The sequence below is a fragment of the Myotis lucifugus genome, unplaced genomic scaffold (genome assembly GCF_000147115.1).
Source record: "Myotis lucifugus unplaced genomic scaffold, Myoluc2.0 scaffold_1898, whole genome shotgun sequence".
NCBI classification, from domain to species: Eukaryota; Metazoa; Chordata; class Mammalia; order Chiroptera; family Vespertilionidae; genus Myotis; species Myotis lucifugus.
The window spans coordinates 574-13,567 of NW_005872946.1; the positions used below are offsets into that span (position 1 = coordinate 574).

At 53.9% G+C, this 12,994-nt stretch overlaps 1 protein-coding gene and 1 long non-coding RNA gene across 3 annotated transcripts in view; one reads left to right on the forward strand and one right to left on the reverse strand.

Annotated features, from left to right (window-relative positions):
- Positions 1-5,618: 5,618 nt before the first annotated feature.
- Positions 5,619-11,018, reverse strand: LOC106695626. Of its 2 annotated transcripts, none has more exons than XR_001346676.2 (3): positions 10,872-11,018; positions 7,598-8,708; positions 5,619-6,895 (listed from the first exon to the last, which is right to left on the reverse strand). It is a non-coding gene; the product is annotated as an uncharacterized LOC106695626 (long non-coding RNA). The 2 variants fall into 2 exon arrangements; XR_001346677.2 differs by having other exon boundaries at positions 7,598-8,722.
- Positions 11,019-11,373: 355 nt separating this feature from the next.
- Positions 11,374-12,994, forward strand: part of UPB1 (beta-ureidopropionase 1) — a gene marked incomplete at its 3' end in the record, with an annotated part of 22,278 nt that continues 20,657 nt past the window's right edge. Inside the window, exon 1 of the mRNA XM_006108207.2 lies at positions 11,374-11,582. Within this exon, the coding sequence (XP_006108269.2) occupies positions 11,479-11,582 (104 nt within the window). The remainder of the gene's footprint in view (positions 11,583-12,994) is intronic.

Sequence of the window (12,994 nt, forward strand, 5' to 3'; positions counted from 1 at the left end):
CAGAACCACCGAGCTGCTGGTAGGACGCGCGCTGTCTGAGGAGTGGCGCCCGGCGTCCAGTTCTGGGTCAGCGAGGAAGGAGTTTGCCCCTGGACGAGAGGCCTAGATTTTGAAGTCTATTCTCGTCTGAGGCTCTCTCTGCATTAAAGACTCAGCGCAGGGGAGCATCCAGACCAGCTCTGGGCCACACCATGTCTGCTCTTGAAAGGAAACAGATCAAAAAGAGCGGTGGCCCCGATCGCCCACCGCGGGCTGAGCAACCTGCCTCGGGCCGGCTGCAAGGCTCCCGGCGAGGCTGAGAAGAGGGAAGGGGACCCAGGAAAGGGATCGTGCACTCAGACTTGGGAAAGTGACATGAAGATTTCAAAACATGTTAACGACAAGCGCCTGTGTGGGTGTTCCCACTCTGGCTGCAGCTGTGGCCAGTTACGTTCCCAGATGAGGCTTCCGCTGGGGTCATCTGAGAAAACGTAACCTTAGTGACCGTCACGGACGCGTGCTATTAGGGTGGCGTGTGTAATCTTTTTAAAAAATATATACTTTTTTGTTGATTTCCGAGAGGAAGGGAGAGGCCTGCACGCCCCCCTCCTAGGGATGGAGCCCACAACCCAGGCATGTGTCCTTGACCTGAATCGAAACCCGGACCCTTCAGTCCACAGGCCGATGTCCTATCCACTGAGCCACACCAGCTAGGGCGGCGTCCGTAATCTTAACTTTCCCCACAGAGAAAGGCAGGGAGGAGGCAGGTTGACAACAGACTCTCGCAGGCGTGAGTCCTGCGGCCCCGGCGCGGTCGCAGCGGAAGCACTCCGGGCCCTGAGCGCCTGGGCTGGCACATCTGCCGGGCCTGCTCAGATCCGCTCCCGCCGGCCAGCTCTCTAAGCCAGCGGTGCGTCCTCACAGGGAAACGCCGAGGGCGGGGAGGGGGGGGGCACTGTTTGTGCGGAGTCTTCAGTGACTTTCCACTGGGCTGTGGGAAAATTTGACAGTCGGCTGCGGCTGAATCATAACCCAGAGGTCCTGACCACTCAGATCTTTGAAAATTCCTTTCATTCCTTTCCCAAAAGGGGAACCTGGCCAACGCTAATTGGTCAATTCCATTTACCTCTGTGCGCTGGGATCGCATGTCGGTGCCGAGCTGGTGCTCTCAGCAGGGGCAAAGGGCGTCGGAATAACAGCATCTACAGTCGCTAATGACAACAGCTTCCGTTTATCTAGTACTTATTGCTGTCAGCACTTTCAATGAGAAGGTGGTTGTGTGTGTGTTTTTTCATTGAATCTTCATAGCCACCAGGGGAGTATTTACTGCTAGTATCCCCAGTTTACAGATGAGGAAACTGAGGCCCAGAGAGGCTAACAACCTGCCCACAGGTCACGCAGCGTGGACAGGAGGGGTGAGGTTGAACGCAAGTGTGCTGACTGCCGAGTCCGTGTCCCTGACTGGGGTGTTCCACGGGACCCCAATGCCAGGCCGGCACAGACACTCTGAGCTCAAAGGCACTTCGGCTACTGCAGATCAGCCCCCAGACTTCGCAGCTGAGAAAACAGACCCAGGAGCTGATGGGAACGGCCTAGTGACGGAGCCAGAACCGGAGGCGCCCTCCTCACTGAGGGCCCCGGGCTCTCTCCGCTGCGTTCTCTTAAGAAGCTGCAGTTCTTCGATTCTTCATCCTTTATTCTTTAGGAAACGGAACTTAAATGGATAGAAACATAAAGATACGTTCATATAGTTCTACAATATGCTGATTCTCCCATTCCTCTCTACCCTTTTTAAGGGCTTTCTTTTTTTAAACTTGGCTCTTTTAGGATCTTTATCGTTGAAAGTATTACGTATGTCTCCCTTTTTTCCCATTGACCCCTTCTAGCCTGTACCCAGCCCCCCACCCCCCCAGCACTTTTTTTTTTAAAGCCCAAGAAAGTGAAAGCTGAAAAAGATATTGGAAAATCTTTTAACCATTTTTCCCATCTTTTACCAAACACTGCTATTCAGCGGTGATTTCTCACTGTCAATCATCCAATGAGTGTTTTTAATCTCACACTACCCTCCTTGGCCTCTCCCTCTTAGGAGATGACCGACCGAGGCTCAGTGTGTCCCTCGGCTCCCGTGTATCCATCGGCCGGCCTCACTCTGCACAGGTCGGTCCTCACCTCCTGCCTTCTGTCCTGGGGGGAGCGGGCGTCCGTATTTCTCCCCAAGTAGTGTCTGTCAGTGACCTTGGCCCCATTCCTTCACACCCTCCTCTATATCTAAACCGACAGACAGAATGTGATCTTTGTGGTGAAACAAATCTTCACCCCTCTGGGCAAGTTAGTTAACCAGGGGAGTCAGGGGACAGCGTACCTCCCTTCAAGGTGATGATGAGAATGGAATGAAAGACTGTGTGAAGCGTTAGTGGTTCACCTGGCACACGTAGACACTGCCTGCTCTCTCCTGGCTTCTTCCCCCTTGTCACACAAATGTTCGAAGGAGCTTCATTTTTGTTTGGTTTTAAGCCCTATCTTATGCCCTGGCCGGGGTGGCTCAGTTGCTTGGGCGTTGTCCCAGGCACCAAGAGGTTGCCAGTTCGATTCGATGTTTCTCTCTCCCCCCAACCCTTACTCTCTCTCTCAAAGTCAATAAAAAGAAAATATCTTTTACCAAGCCCTATCTCACCCTCAAACAATGGACTATTCTTGCTCCTTCCTGTCATTCCAAGCTGATTCAAGCTCCCCTCTCTGTTGGCCCTTCCTTCTCCCGATTCAATGAACTCTGGACTCTATATGCTGGTTCCCACGAGGGGCCAGCTTAGCTCACTTCCGTCCTCTCCTGAGCTCTGAATGCAAGACCCACTGTACGCTGACCCCGACGCAGCACTGCCTCCGGCCCCGCTCTGCCCCGCGGCCCGCTCATCTCTGCGTCTCCTCGACTTCTCTGGGCGTTTCTTTCTTCCCCTCATCTTCTGCGTCCTGCCTCTGGGTGACGTTCCCTCGGGGACTCAGCTGCCGCCACTGTTTGCTAAGATTTCAGACTCTTGCTCTCTCTGGTCCAAAGGCCAGTCTTTAGGCCCCAGACCCGCGTTTCCATGTGTTCACGGGGATCTCTGGGGCCCCCTGGGCATCTCAGTCTCCACACCTGCGGTTTTCTCCCCTCACGGCTCCGACCTCCTAACTGGCTTCAGCATTAAACCGATGCTCCAGCCGGAGGCCTAAATCGTCTTGAAGGTCCCACCTGCTATCCTCCGTAGTCTGCATCCGGGTGCTCTCAAATCCCTTGGATTTCTGTGTCCACGTGGCAGCTGAGGGCGCCCTCTCTGTCCCCAGGGCCTCGCTGCAGGCCTTTGTCACGTCTCAGCTGATGCCACAGACCTGAAGCTCTTGCTTCCAGTCACTCGCCTGCCCGCCCTCGGCTCAGAGCCACGATTTACCTAATGAACAGCCCTGAGCATATTAACCATCCACTCTGGAATCTTAAGTAGCGGCGACCGTACGAAATCCCAATACTTACACCTCTGGCTTCCCACTGGAATGGAGGCGCCTCTTATTCATTGTATGGCATTGCCCAGGCTAGTGCGTGGCACACGCGTGGAGAAAGCTGATTAGATGAATGCGTATTGGCATCCCTCAGAGATACTGTGCGTTCGGTTCCAGACACCGCGGGAAAGCAAGTGTCACAGGAAAGCGCCGTGTAACCTTTTGGCCGATGGAGGGTCTTGCTTTCAATCTGTAACAAACGCAACACCCGTGAGGCATCGCGGAGGGACGCACGATGGACGGGGTGTGTCTGCACAAGCCCGGGAGAGGGTGAGAGAAGCAGGGCAGGCCCCTTGTCTCCTAGGAGCTCATGTTCCCTTTGGGGAGACAAAGTAAACACAAGAAACGATTAAGAACCCAAACCGGGACACAAGCTCTAAATGCCAGAGGTGCTCAGGAAAGAGAGGGGTGAGGGCGAGTGGAGGCTGGTGGAGACCTCACAGAGGAGGGGCTTCCTGGGGGCCTAGAGGAGGGTGGGTGGGGGAGGGCTTGGTGGGAGGCGTGGGATGCTCCAGGGTGGAACGCACAGTAACAAGGAGAGTATTTGCTGGACAAAAAGGGGCCTGGCCTTCGATGTTGGGGCGCACGAGACTCACCTAGAGGCGAGTGGGCCAGAAAACACAGGCCCTCCCTCGAAAGTCAGGAAAAAAGGCGTTTGCTGAGAATAACAAAGCGCTGTGCTAATAATACAAAAGCTATAATCATACAAACGCTCCTTTTTAACATATCCACGTGCACACTCTGTTAATGCCATGCTCCTGTGAGATAGATGTCCTCACCCCCATTTTACAGACGAGGAAACTGAGGCACGGGGCCCTTAAAGAACTGTGGCTCAGGGCCAGGCAGCGGTGAGCACGGCCCTGTACTAAGCACTACGAGTACAGATAAGCACAGGAGTTCCCGCTGTCGAAGATCTCAAAAAGACACGTGCACAACTATCCCCTCACAAACCATTACCTGCAATCCACGTGTTAAGTATTGTAACAAAAACACACACAAGATGGAAGGGTCATTGTAGGAACATTCGTCTACAGGTATTCATCTAAAAAGGCTCTGTTGGGGGACAACAGCACTGCCAGCAGAGGCAGTAGCTTCCTGGCTACCACGGCGGCCCAAGCGCGGGCCAGCGAGGGAGGGGATGCCGGTGGAGGCAGTACGAGCAGAAAAGGGGCAGAAAATGCAAGACGAAAAGCAGGCATGACAGCAACAGGTTTAATGTCAGGAAGATGAAGCAGACAAGCTCCTAAGTCCGGGGAACGGAATGAAGGATGTTATCAGAGGCAGATCCACTCATTTGGAGAGAGACTGAGGTGGGGGCAGAGTAGGCCTGCTCCGTTCCGGGAGAATGTAATAAGCTCAACAGAGTGAGCTTTCAAAGTGAGGCTCTTCAAATTGTCCGTGCCCAGGCCTGAGCTGCATATGAAGAAAGGATGTTTAAATATTTAAATGAACTCGGCGACAGCAGCATGGCCTCTACAGGGTCTCGGTGGTTTTACTTGAGCCTGGTGCTCTGCGAGTCGCTACTAACAATTCCGCCTGTGGCCACCCTTTCCACAGAAATGGGGTGCGCGGGCGACGCCGGAGCCCAAGTTTAAACACACAAGAACGTATCCCGCCAGCACTGATTCCCAAAGGGCTGCTCTGCTCAACACGTCTCTGGGACTTTTTCTATTGGAGTTGCTTTCAGGGTGGGTCGAGAATCCAAACTTGATCGTCACACTTTGTTTAGCATCTCTAACCTGATCACCCATAAACTTAGTTCTCAGTTAACTTCTCTTTTTTCCTCAAAAATAAAATCTACCTTAAAAATAAACAACCCACGACATGGGAGTGCGGCCCAGCACTAAGGCGGTTGCGGAGGCTGTGCCACAGACTCTGAGCAGCTCCGAGAGAGGCTTTCCCAACGCTCCGAGTGGCCACATCACTGTGGGAAAGGGCGCCCCTGCCCGCAGTGGGGCGCTACGCTGCTAATCATTTCACAGGCCTGCTTTTCTTTTTTTTTTTTAAATATTTTTATTGATTTCAGAGAGGGAGGGAGAGGGAGATAGAAACATCCATGATGAGAGAGAATCATGGATTGGCTGCCTCCTGCACGCCCCCTCCTGGGGAAGGAGCCTGCGACCGGGGCATGTGCCCTTGACCAGAATTGAGCCCGGGACCCTTCAGTCCTCAGGCCGACGCTCTGTCCAATGAACCAAACCAAAACCAGTGAGGGCTCACAGACCTGCTTTTCATTTCATCCCTGAAGCAGCCACACCAGCAAGTACTGTACCATCATCTTACGCAAAAGGAGTCCAGAAAAACTAAGTCGCTTGCTCAGGGTCATAAAACTGATACGCAGCCGGCGGAGACTAGAAACCTCTGACTTCACTCTGTGCCGTGCCGCTTCTGATGACATAAGCACACCGCTTCCCCACGATGACAACGTTATCCGACGGCACGGTTACGATAGGATCCCATCAACATGGCCATAACCTTAATGCCCTTTCAATTTCAGGGGTCTCCCCCACCGCGCCCTGTATTGATTAGTTCAGGGAAACACTGAGGAGAAAAATGAACAACCAGCCATGGAAACATGTCATAGGTTTTGACACGTATCGAACGTTCGAAGTAGAAATGTCTTTAAATCACCAGGCCTGACTCCCTCGGTGATAATATTATGTGGTTTAAGTCTGCTCTCCTCCGGGTCAGCAGGCAGATGGCATTTCCTTCTCCTTCTGCCAGGGGTTCAGCTGAAGGCTACTGTGTATTTAGCAGCTGGGCCTTCATTCATCGCTCTCAGCTGCAGACAGGGAGTGAGTTCTACTTATTCCTCCTTTAAATGCTCCTCCTTCGCCGCTGGGGCACCACACGTTTTTATAGAGAGCAGACCTTTATACTACCTTCAGCCGGGTTGGAAGCCTGCAGGTTTGAATTATTTAAGAAAAAACCATTTCCACTTGTCCTGCCAAACACGTTGATCAATGCCCACTTAAGCGATGTGATCATCTCCTCCCGTTTCGTCAGGCCTCCTCTCTCCCTTCAGGTGACTAAGCGAGTCTGCAATCTTCCTTCAATTGGATCATTTCCAGGCTCGTCTCATCCTTCCCGTTTTTACAACTTCACACAATCATTTTTCTGCCGTGCACAGGGCAACGGGTTTCAGGGCTGGAGTCATTTCGTGGCGCGCATGTCTCTAGAACCTTCCGCATATCTGCACACGCAGGCGCGGGGCAGCCCTTTATGGACGCGGGTGTTCCAGACAGACTGGCACCTTTTCCTGCTGGCAGTCTTGCTTTTCCTTCTTCCTGGGTTGACCTGCCTGTGTCCTTCACACATCATTTTAGCTCAGAGGATTTGTTCTGTCTCCTCGGGACCCGGGTGGCACTTCTGGTGACGGGATCACCTAATATTGTAAACACAGCCACTGTTTATCAAGCACTGAGCAAGCGCCCTGTCTGCAGCCTTAGGTATGTAATACAAACCACACCCAGCCTTCCCTCCGCCCCTTGACAACACCTCGCTGTCCCCTACCGATCTGTCACTTCCAGGCCTAGCACAGTGCCTGGCCCGTAGCAGGTGTTCAAGAACGAGGAGCCGTTATGGTTATGAAAACAAGCACAGGACTTATTCCCGCTTGACCCCTGGCGCCTGGCACAGGCTCTGGCACATCAGTGGCTGAGCGTCGACCTGTGAACCAGTTCGATTTCCAGTCAGGGCACAGGCCCGGGTTGCAGGTTCGATCCCCGGTTGGGGCGTGTGCGATGTTTCTCTCTCCTCTCCTCTCTCTCTGAAAATCAATTTTTAAAACTAAAAAAAAATTTTTTTAAACCAACCACATGCACTACTAATATTAACAATAATGAAACCCTCCTATTCCCTGGTTTTTCAGTAAGATTACATTTCTTGACTTTCACTTATTTATATACCAAACTGTCTTGGATTGCCCTGTGGTCCGCTTATGGTTCTTTGGACATAACATCCCTGTTTTGGGGGTTCGAAGTAAAGCGATATCCTGGCTCAGCTCCCCGTCTGAGGACTTTCTTCTACAACACTCCCACCAAGTGGCCACTCGGACGGCACTCGGACGCCCAGATTGAGAGCTCACCGCCTGCAGAGGCAGCGCGATTCATCTTTCGATGGCTTGTTGGAAATCACTGCGTTGGGCTGAAATATGCCCGACTCTGTCCACTGACTCCAGCTCCTCTCCTTAGGGCCCGTGGGACACACATAAACCCCTTAGGCACGACCCCTTCCCATATCCGATTGCACAGGGACCGCCTCCGTCCTAGTGGCTGGAATAGGGCTCTCGGAGACCTTTAAAGGGCTGACTGCGTGCAGGGAGCAGGCGGTGTATCGGCAGGCAGGCCGCCCAGCACAGAGGAGCCGCTCCGAGGAGTGCCGTCTGCTGAGAGGCCCCTGTGCAGAAATGGCTGCTGGGCTCCGCTTTTTAAAAATCTTCTTAGATTTTGTTTTTAAATAAGAGAACATTTATTTGGTAAACCTAGGAAACCAGTTATAGACAGCTCTCTTAGGGCTTGGGAAGGAGGAAGGTGATGGCAATGTGTTTGCGGGGCAGGGGAGGGGCCAGGGAAAGGGAAAGGCTTGGGCAGCTCCAGGGAGGACAGGCTCCTGGGAGGGCAGACAAACTTGGCCCTCAGTCCTAAGGGCTTTAAGGTGGGGATTTTAGGGGAGGTCCCAGGGGAAGATCTCAACAGAAGGTCCAGCAGCTTTCCAGGTGTGTCCTTTCAGGGTGTGGTCTCCACGGAGTGATGGGCCGGCACCAGGGCGGGGTCATTATTCCCTGCAGCTGGTCCTGGCCTCCGCTGTGGCTGGTTTTGTTGCTTTTTCTGGGCCTGGAGCTGAAAGACAACTGAGGCCTCGATGTTATCTCTTGGGAGGAAAGGCCAGGGGGTCCAAACCCCACGACCAGCCATGTTCTAGGGGAGGAGGGTCACCCTGGAGCTTTCCACCGCGGTGACCTTCTGCCGCTGGCCCATCGTCCTCGCTCTGTTCATGTCTAACTGCCCACCACGTCCCCCCTCAAGGATCTTGGTTCTGAAATCTGTCAGAGAAAAGGGGCTCAGGGGCTCCCTGCAGCTGCTTTCCTTCAGAGCCAAGAGATCCTCGCTCTGTCAGAGGGACACTGAGGTCTGGGCACAGGAGGTAGCTGTGGTGCCTCGAGGCGGTATTCTCTGAGTGCAAGTAGAGCTCGTAACCTGGTGGAGACAAACTGTTATAAATGTTTGTATTATCGGGGCAAAAGCTAGAACAGCAAGAATTATGACAAATGGTCTGGTGGAAGGAAAAAGATATTTTAGTTCTAACTCCAAATCTAAGGATGGGAGAAGAGTGAAAACATTGGTTTGGAGGGTTGAAGTCAAATATTTAAGAAAATTAGGAAAATTCAGGATTTAGTTCAATTCATAGGTGAAAAATAAAACTTCGAAGACAATTAACGTTTTATATTCACAACTGTATTATAGTCTACTAGAGGCCCAGTGCATGGATTCGTGCACATTAAAAGGAAATTAATTAGAAGGTGGCCAAAGGGGTGGAACAGCACCTTCCAAGCTAAGAAACAGCCAGAAGAGAAACAACCCAGAAATTGGGCCTTTAGACAGTTGACGTGGAAACTGGGTCACCTCAGATCTTTGCTCCCCGGACCACACTGGCTCCTGCATTCTCATTTCCAGCAAGTGTCATGTTTAATTTGGAAATGCGACAGATTCTGAGCGCCTTTCCCCCAAGTTCACAGGGTTCCTGGGAGGATTAAACGGGACAAGGAAGAGGCAAAAGCCCTGGTGTCCTGTGCAATGCCACCGAGGGCATCAGCAGCCCCTCGGGCTCAGGTGAGAAACGAGGCCGGGGGACCCCCAGGCTGCGGCCCCGGCGAGCATGGCTCACCCGACGATGAGCATACATCTCAGACCTTCACGTGCTGATGGGCAGAGCCCACCGCACCTTCTGCACCTCACATCCATCCCCGGAGGATGGAAATGGACACGCTGACAAACGACGTAGAAACAGACACGGGTACTTGTCTAACCAGTGAGCTCTTTCCGTGAAACCAGCTTCCATCATGAAACTCTTTTGTTTCGGATGAGCGTAGAGGAATTTTTATGTGACTGGAATTCAGTGGTTCTCAGCCTTCTGGCCCTTTAAATACAGTGCCTCATGTTGTGACCCAACCATAACATTATTTTCGTTGCTGCTTCATAACTGTCATGTTGCTACTGTTATGAATCGTAATGTCAATATCTGATATGCAGGATGGTCTTAGGCGACCCCTGTGAAAGGGTCGTTCGACCGCCAAAGGGGTCGCGACCCACAGGTTGAGAACCGCTGGACTAGGTGATCAGAACCTGTTATAGCTAAATCGCCCCCAAGCACTGACCGTCTTCCCAGCTCCCTCCCCTCCTCTCCCCTCCCCTTCCCTCCTTTCTTACGACAGGACAACAGGTCCTGGTAGAACCCAGACGACACTGCAGATTTCCTGACTCCGGGTTTCTAAGGCTCTTTCTTTAAAAAAAAAAAAAAAAAAAGAATATATATATATATATATATATATATATATATATATATATATATAGTTGATTTTTTACAGAGAGGAAGGGAGAGGGATAGAGAGTTAGAAACATCGATGAGAGAGAAACATCGATCCGCTGCCTCCTGCACACCCCCCACTGGGGATGTGTCCGCAACCAAGGTACATGCCCTTGACCGGAATCAAACCCGGGACCCTTCAGTCCACAGGCCGACGCTCTATCCACTGAGCCACACCGGCCAGGGCTAAGGCTCTCTTTTTTTTTAAATAAAATAATTTCTAATAAGCTATTGCAAACATAAAGGAAAGCCGAAGAACAGACACCCAGATGTTTAAAGGTTCGTATCCTCTGCTTAGAGTCTCTTTAAAAACATGATGTGTCAGCACAGGATGCTCATTCCTGAAATCAATCAAAACGTATTTTAAAAAATAAACTAAAACGGCCGTGACCGGTGTGGCTCAGTGGATAGAGCGGAAGGCCCCACCCCCCGACGGCCCCGCCACCGGACGGCAGAGCGAGGTGAGGGAGCCATTGAACTAGTGATGAGGTTCCACCTCCGGTCGGTCAAGTTCAGCTCCAAGGTCGCCACCTAATGACTCTGCCCTGATCCCGGCAGAGCCAGTTCCTCGACAGCCTCGCCCTGAGGACCACGGCCCCGCGGACACCGATGGATCCGACCCAGTCCCGCCCGGAGCTCAGGAGCAGGTGCACAATAGGGGCTGGTAGTGCTCGAATGGAGGTGTTCACAAAGGGCTCGCGGAGCCAACTTTCCCCGTCGCGGTGGGGAGCGGCCCTTCCGCCCTCCACCTCAGACCCGCGCGCAGCCCGCCTCACCTCCTCTCCAGGTGGCCGGTCCCGCCCCGGTCCCGCCCGGACACCTCGGGGCAGGTGAGAGGCGGAACCGGAAGGCGAGCGAGAGCCCAGAGGGCGAGGGGACCGGACCGCAGCTACTGAGGCGTCAGGGCGCGAGCCTCCCACGGCTGAGGGGGCGTGGCCTGGCGCGTGCCTGAGGAGGCGCGAGGGGCAGGGGGCGTGTCCCGCGGTGGGGGGCGTGTCCGGCAGGAAGGGAGGGGGCGGGGCCACCCGCGAAGCTCTGGAGCGCTGATTGGCTGCGCGCTGCGAAGGCGTGAGGAGGGGCGTGTCCTGGCGCGTGCCGAAGGAAGCGCGAAGGGTAGGGGGCGTGTCCCGAGGCAGAGGGGGCGTGTCCGGCGCGTGCCGAGGGAGGTACGAAGGGCAGGGGGCGGGGCCCCAGGGAAGCTCTGGAAGCGTTGATTGGCTGCGCGCTGCGAAGGCATGAGGAGGGGCGTGTCTTCAGGGAGCTCTCTGGGGGCAGAAGGGTGAAGCGTGGAGAGGAGGGCACGTCTGTGGACTTGGTCATCTCCTCCTTCTGCTCCCCGCCGAGGGTAAAGGGCAGGCAGTTTGGGCCTGGACATCTCCAGCCATGGCGGAGCCTGAGTGGGAGTCGCTGGAGCAGTGCTTGGAGAAGCACCTGCCGCCCGCAGACTTGAGGGAGGTGAAACGCCTTCTTTATGGCAAGGAGACCAGGTCTGGAGCCCAGAGGCTGGCGGCGGGGGTGGACCTTGGGGCCGGCGAGTGTGGGGAATGTGGGCCCGGGGACCAGAGCGCTTCGGGGCCAGCAGAGACCATAAGAAGTTCAGATGTGCGGGTTCTGGGCCGCTCAGGGGCCAGACAAGGCTGGCGTGACCTTTCCAAGCCACTGTTGCCCGGAACCGGAAGGGAAAGGACGGGTATTTTGCTCCCTGAGGCTTTCTCTGTGGCCACCTAACTCTCCGTCCTCGCTTCCGGGGATCAGGACTCTCCCCAGACCCTGGACTCTGGTGTCTGTGCTGGTCAGAGCCTCCAGCCAGAGCCCCCGCAGGTCACCTGGTTGCCCAGCCCCAGCCCCTCCATCGGGGAGGCCTCCAGCGAGGTCCCCTGGAGGTAGAGGCCTGCTGAACCTCGTGGGTCAGGGAACCCTCCCCACTTGGCAAGCCGTGGGGGTCAGTGACTGCTCAGTGCAAATGTTCTCCCACTCGCAGCCAGTCCTGGGCTTTCTGAGGGCATTGCCCTGCTGGACACCGGGTCTACAAAGCCGGAGGACACTGCCCCTTCCCCTCCTGGTTCTCTCCAGTCCACTTGTCTCAATGCAACCAGAAAAGGGAAATCCTAGCCTATTGCTCCTTCGCTTAAAGCAGTGGTTCTCAACCTTGACTGCACATTAGAATCACCTGGGAATCTTTTTAAAATCCTGATTTCTGGGCCTCATCCTCCGGAAATTCTGTGGGGTTTTTTTTGTTATGGGATGAGGCCACAACATTAGTAACAAAGAAACAGAATTTCCGGAGGATGAGGCCCAGAAATCAGGATTTTAAAAAGATTCCCAGGTGATTCTAATGTGCAGCCAAGGTTGAGAACCACTGGCTTAAAGGTCTATGCGGGATTTCCACGACTCTTGCAATGAAATCCAAACTCTGACCCCATGCAGCTTCTGACCACCTGTCCTTCCACTTCCCTGCCATTGGCGGGCTCCCTGACCGTGGCAGGGACACGAAGGCAGGAACCTGATCGGCTCACCAGAAACGTGAGGGTGTGGATTGCGTCGGTGGGTCCCAGCTGCCATGCTGTGGCGTTGCTGCAGGGAGGTCAGGCCTCGAGTGCAAAGGTGTTTTCATTGCTAGTGGATGACAAAGCTAGAACAGCTGCCTTTGGGGGTACAGAACTTAGCCAAAAAAGGCCGCTTCATACCCAAAGAGGATGCCAGGACCGGATGGCCTGCAAGGGCCCCCCAGTGTGCTTTCCACCGCACCCGTCAGGGCTCGCCACCGGGGAGGCTCCCAAAGGTGTCTGGGTGTCTTAAAGCAAGGGGCACCTCAGGCTCCTGTGCAAAGGGATGAGAAATAGGTTTTGTGGGAGGTTTTTTGTTTTTGTTTTTTTTGGGGGGGGGGCTTTTTTTTCAG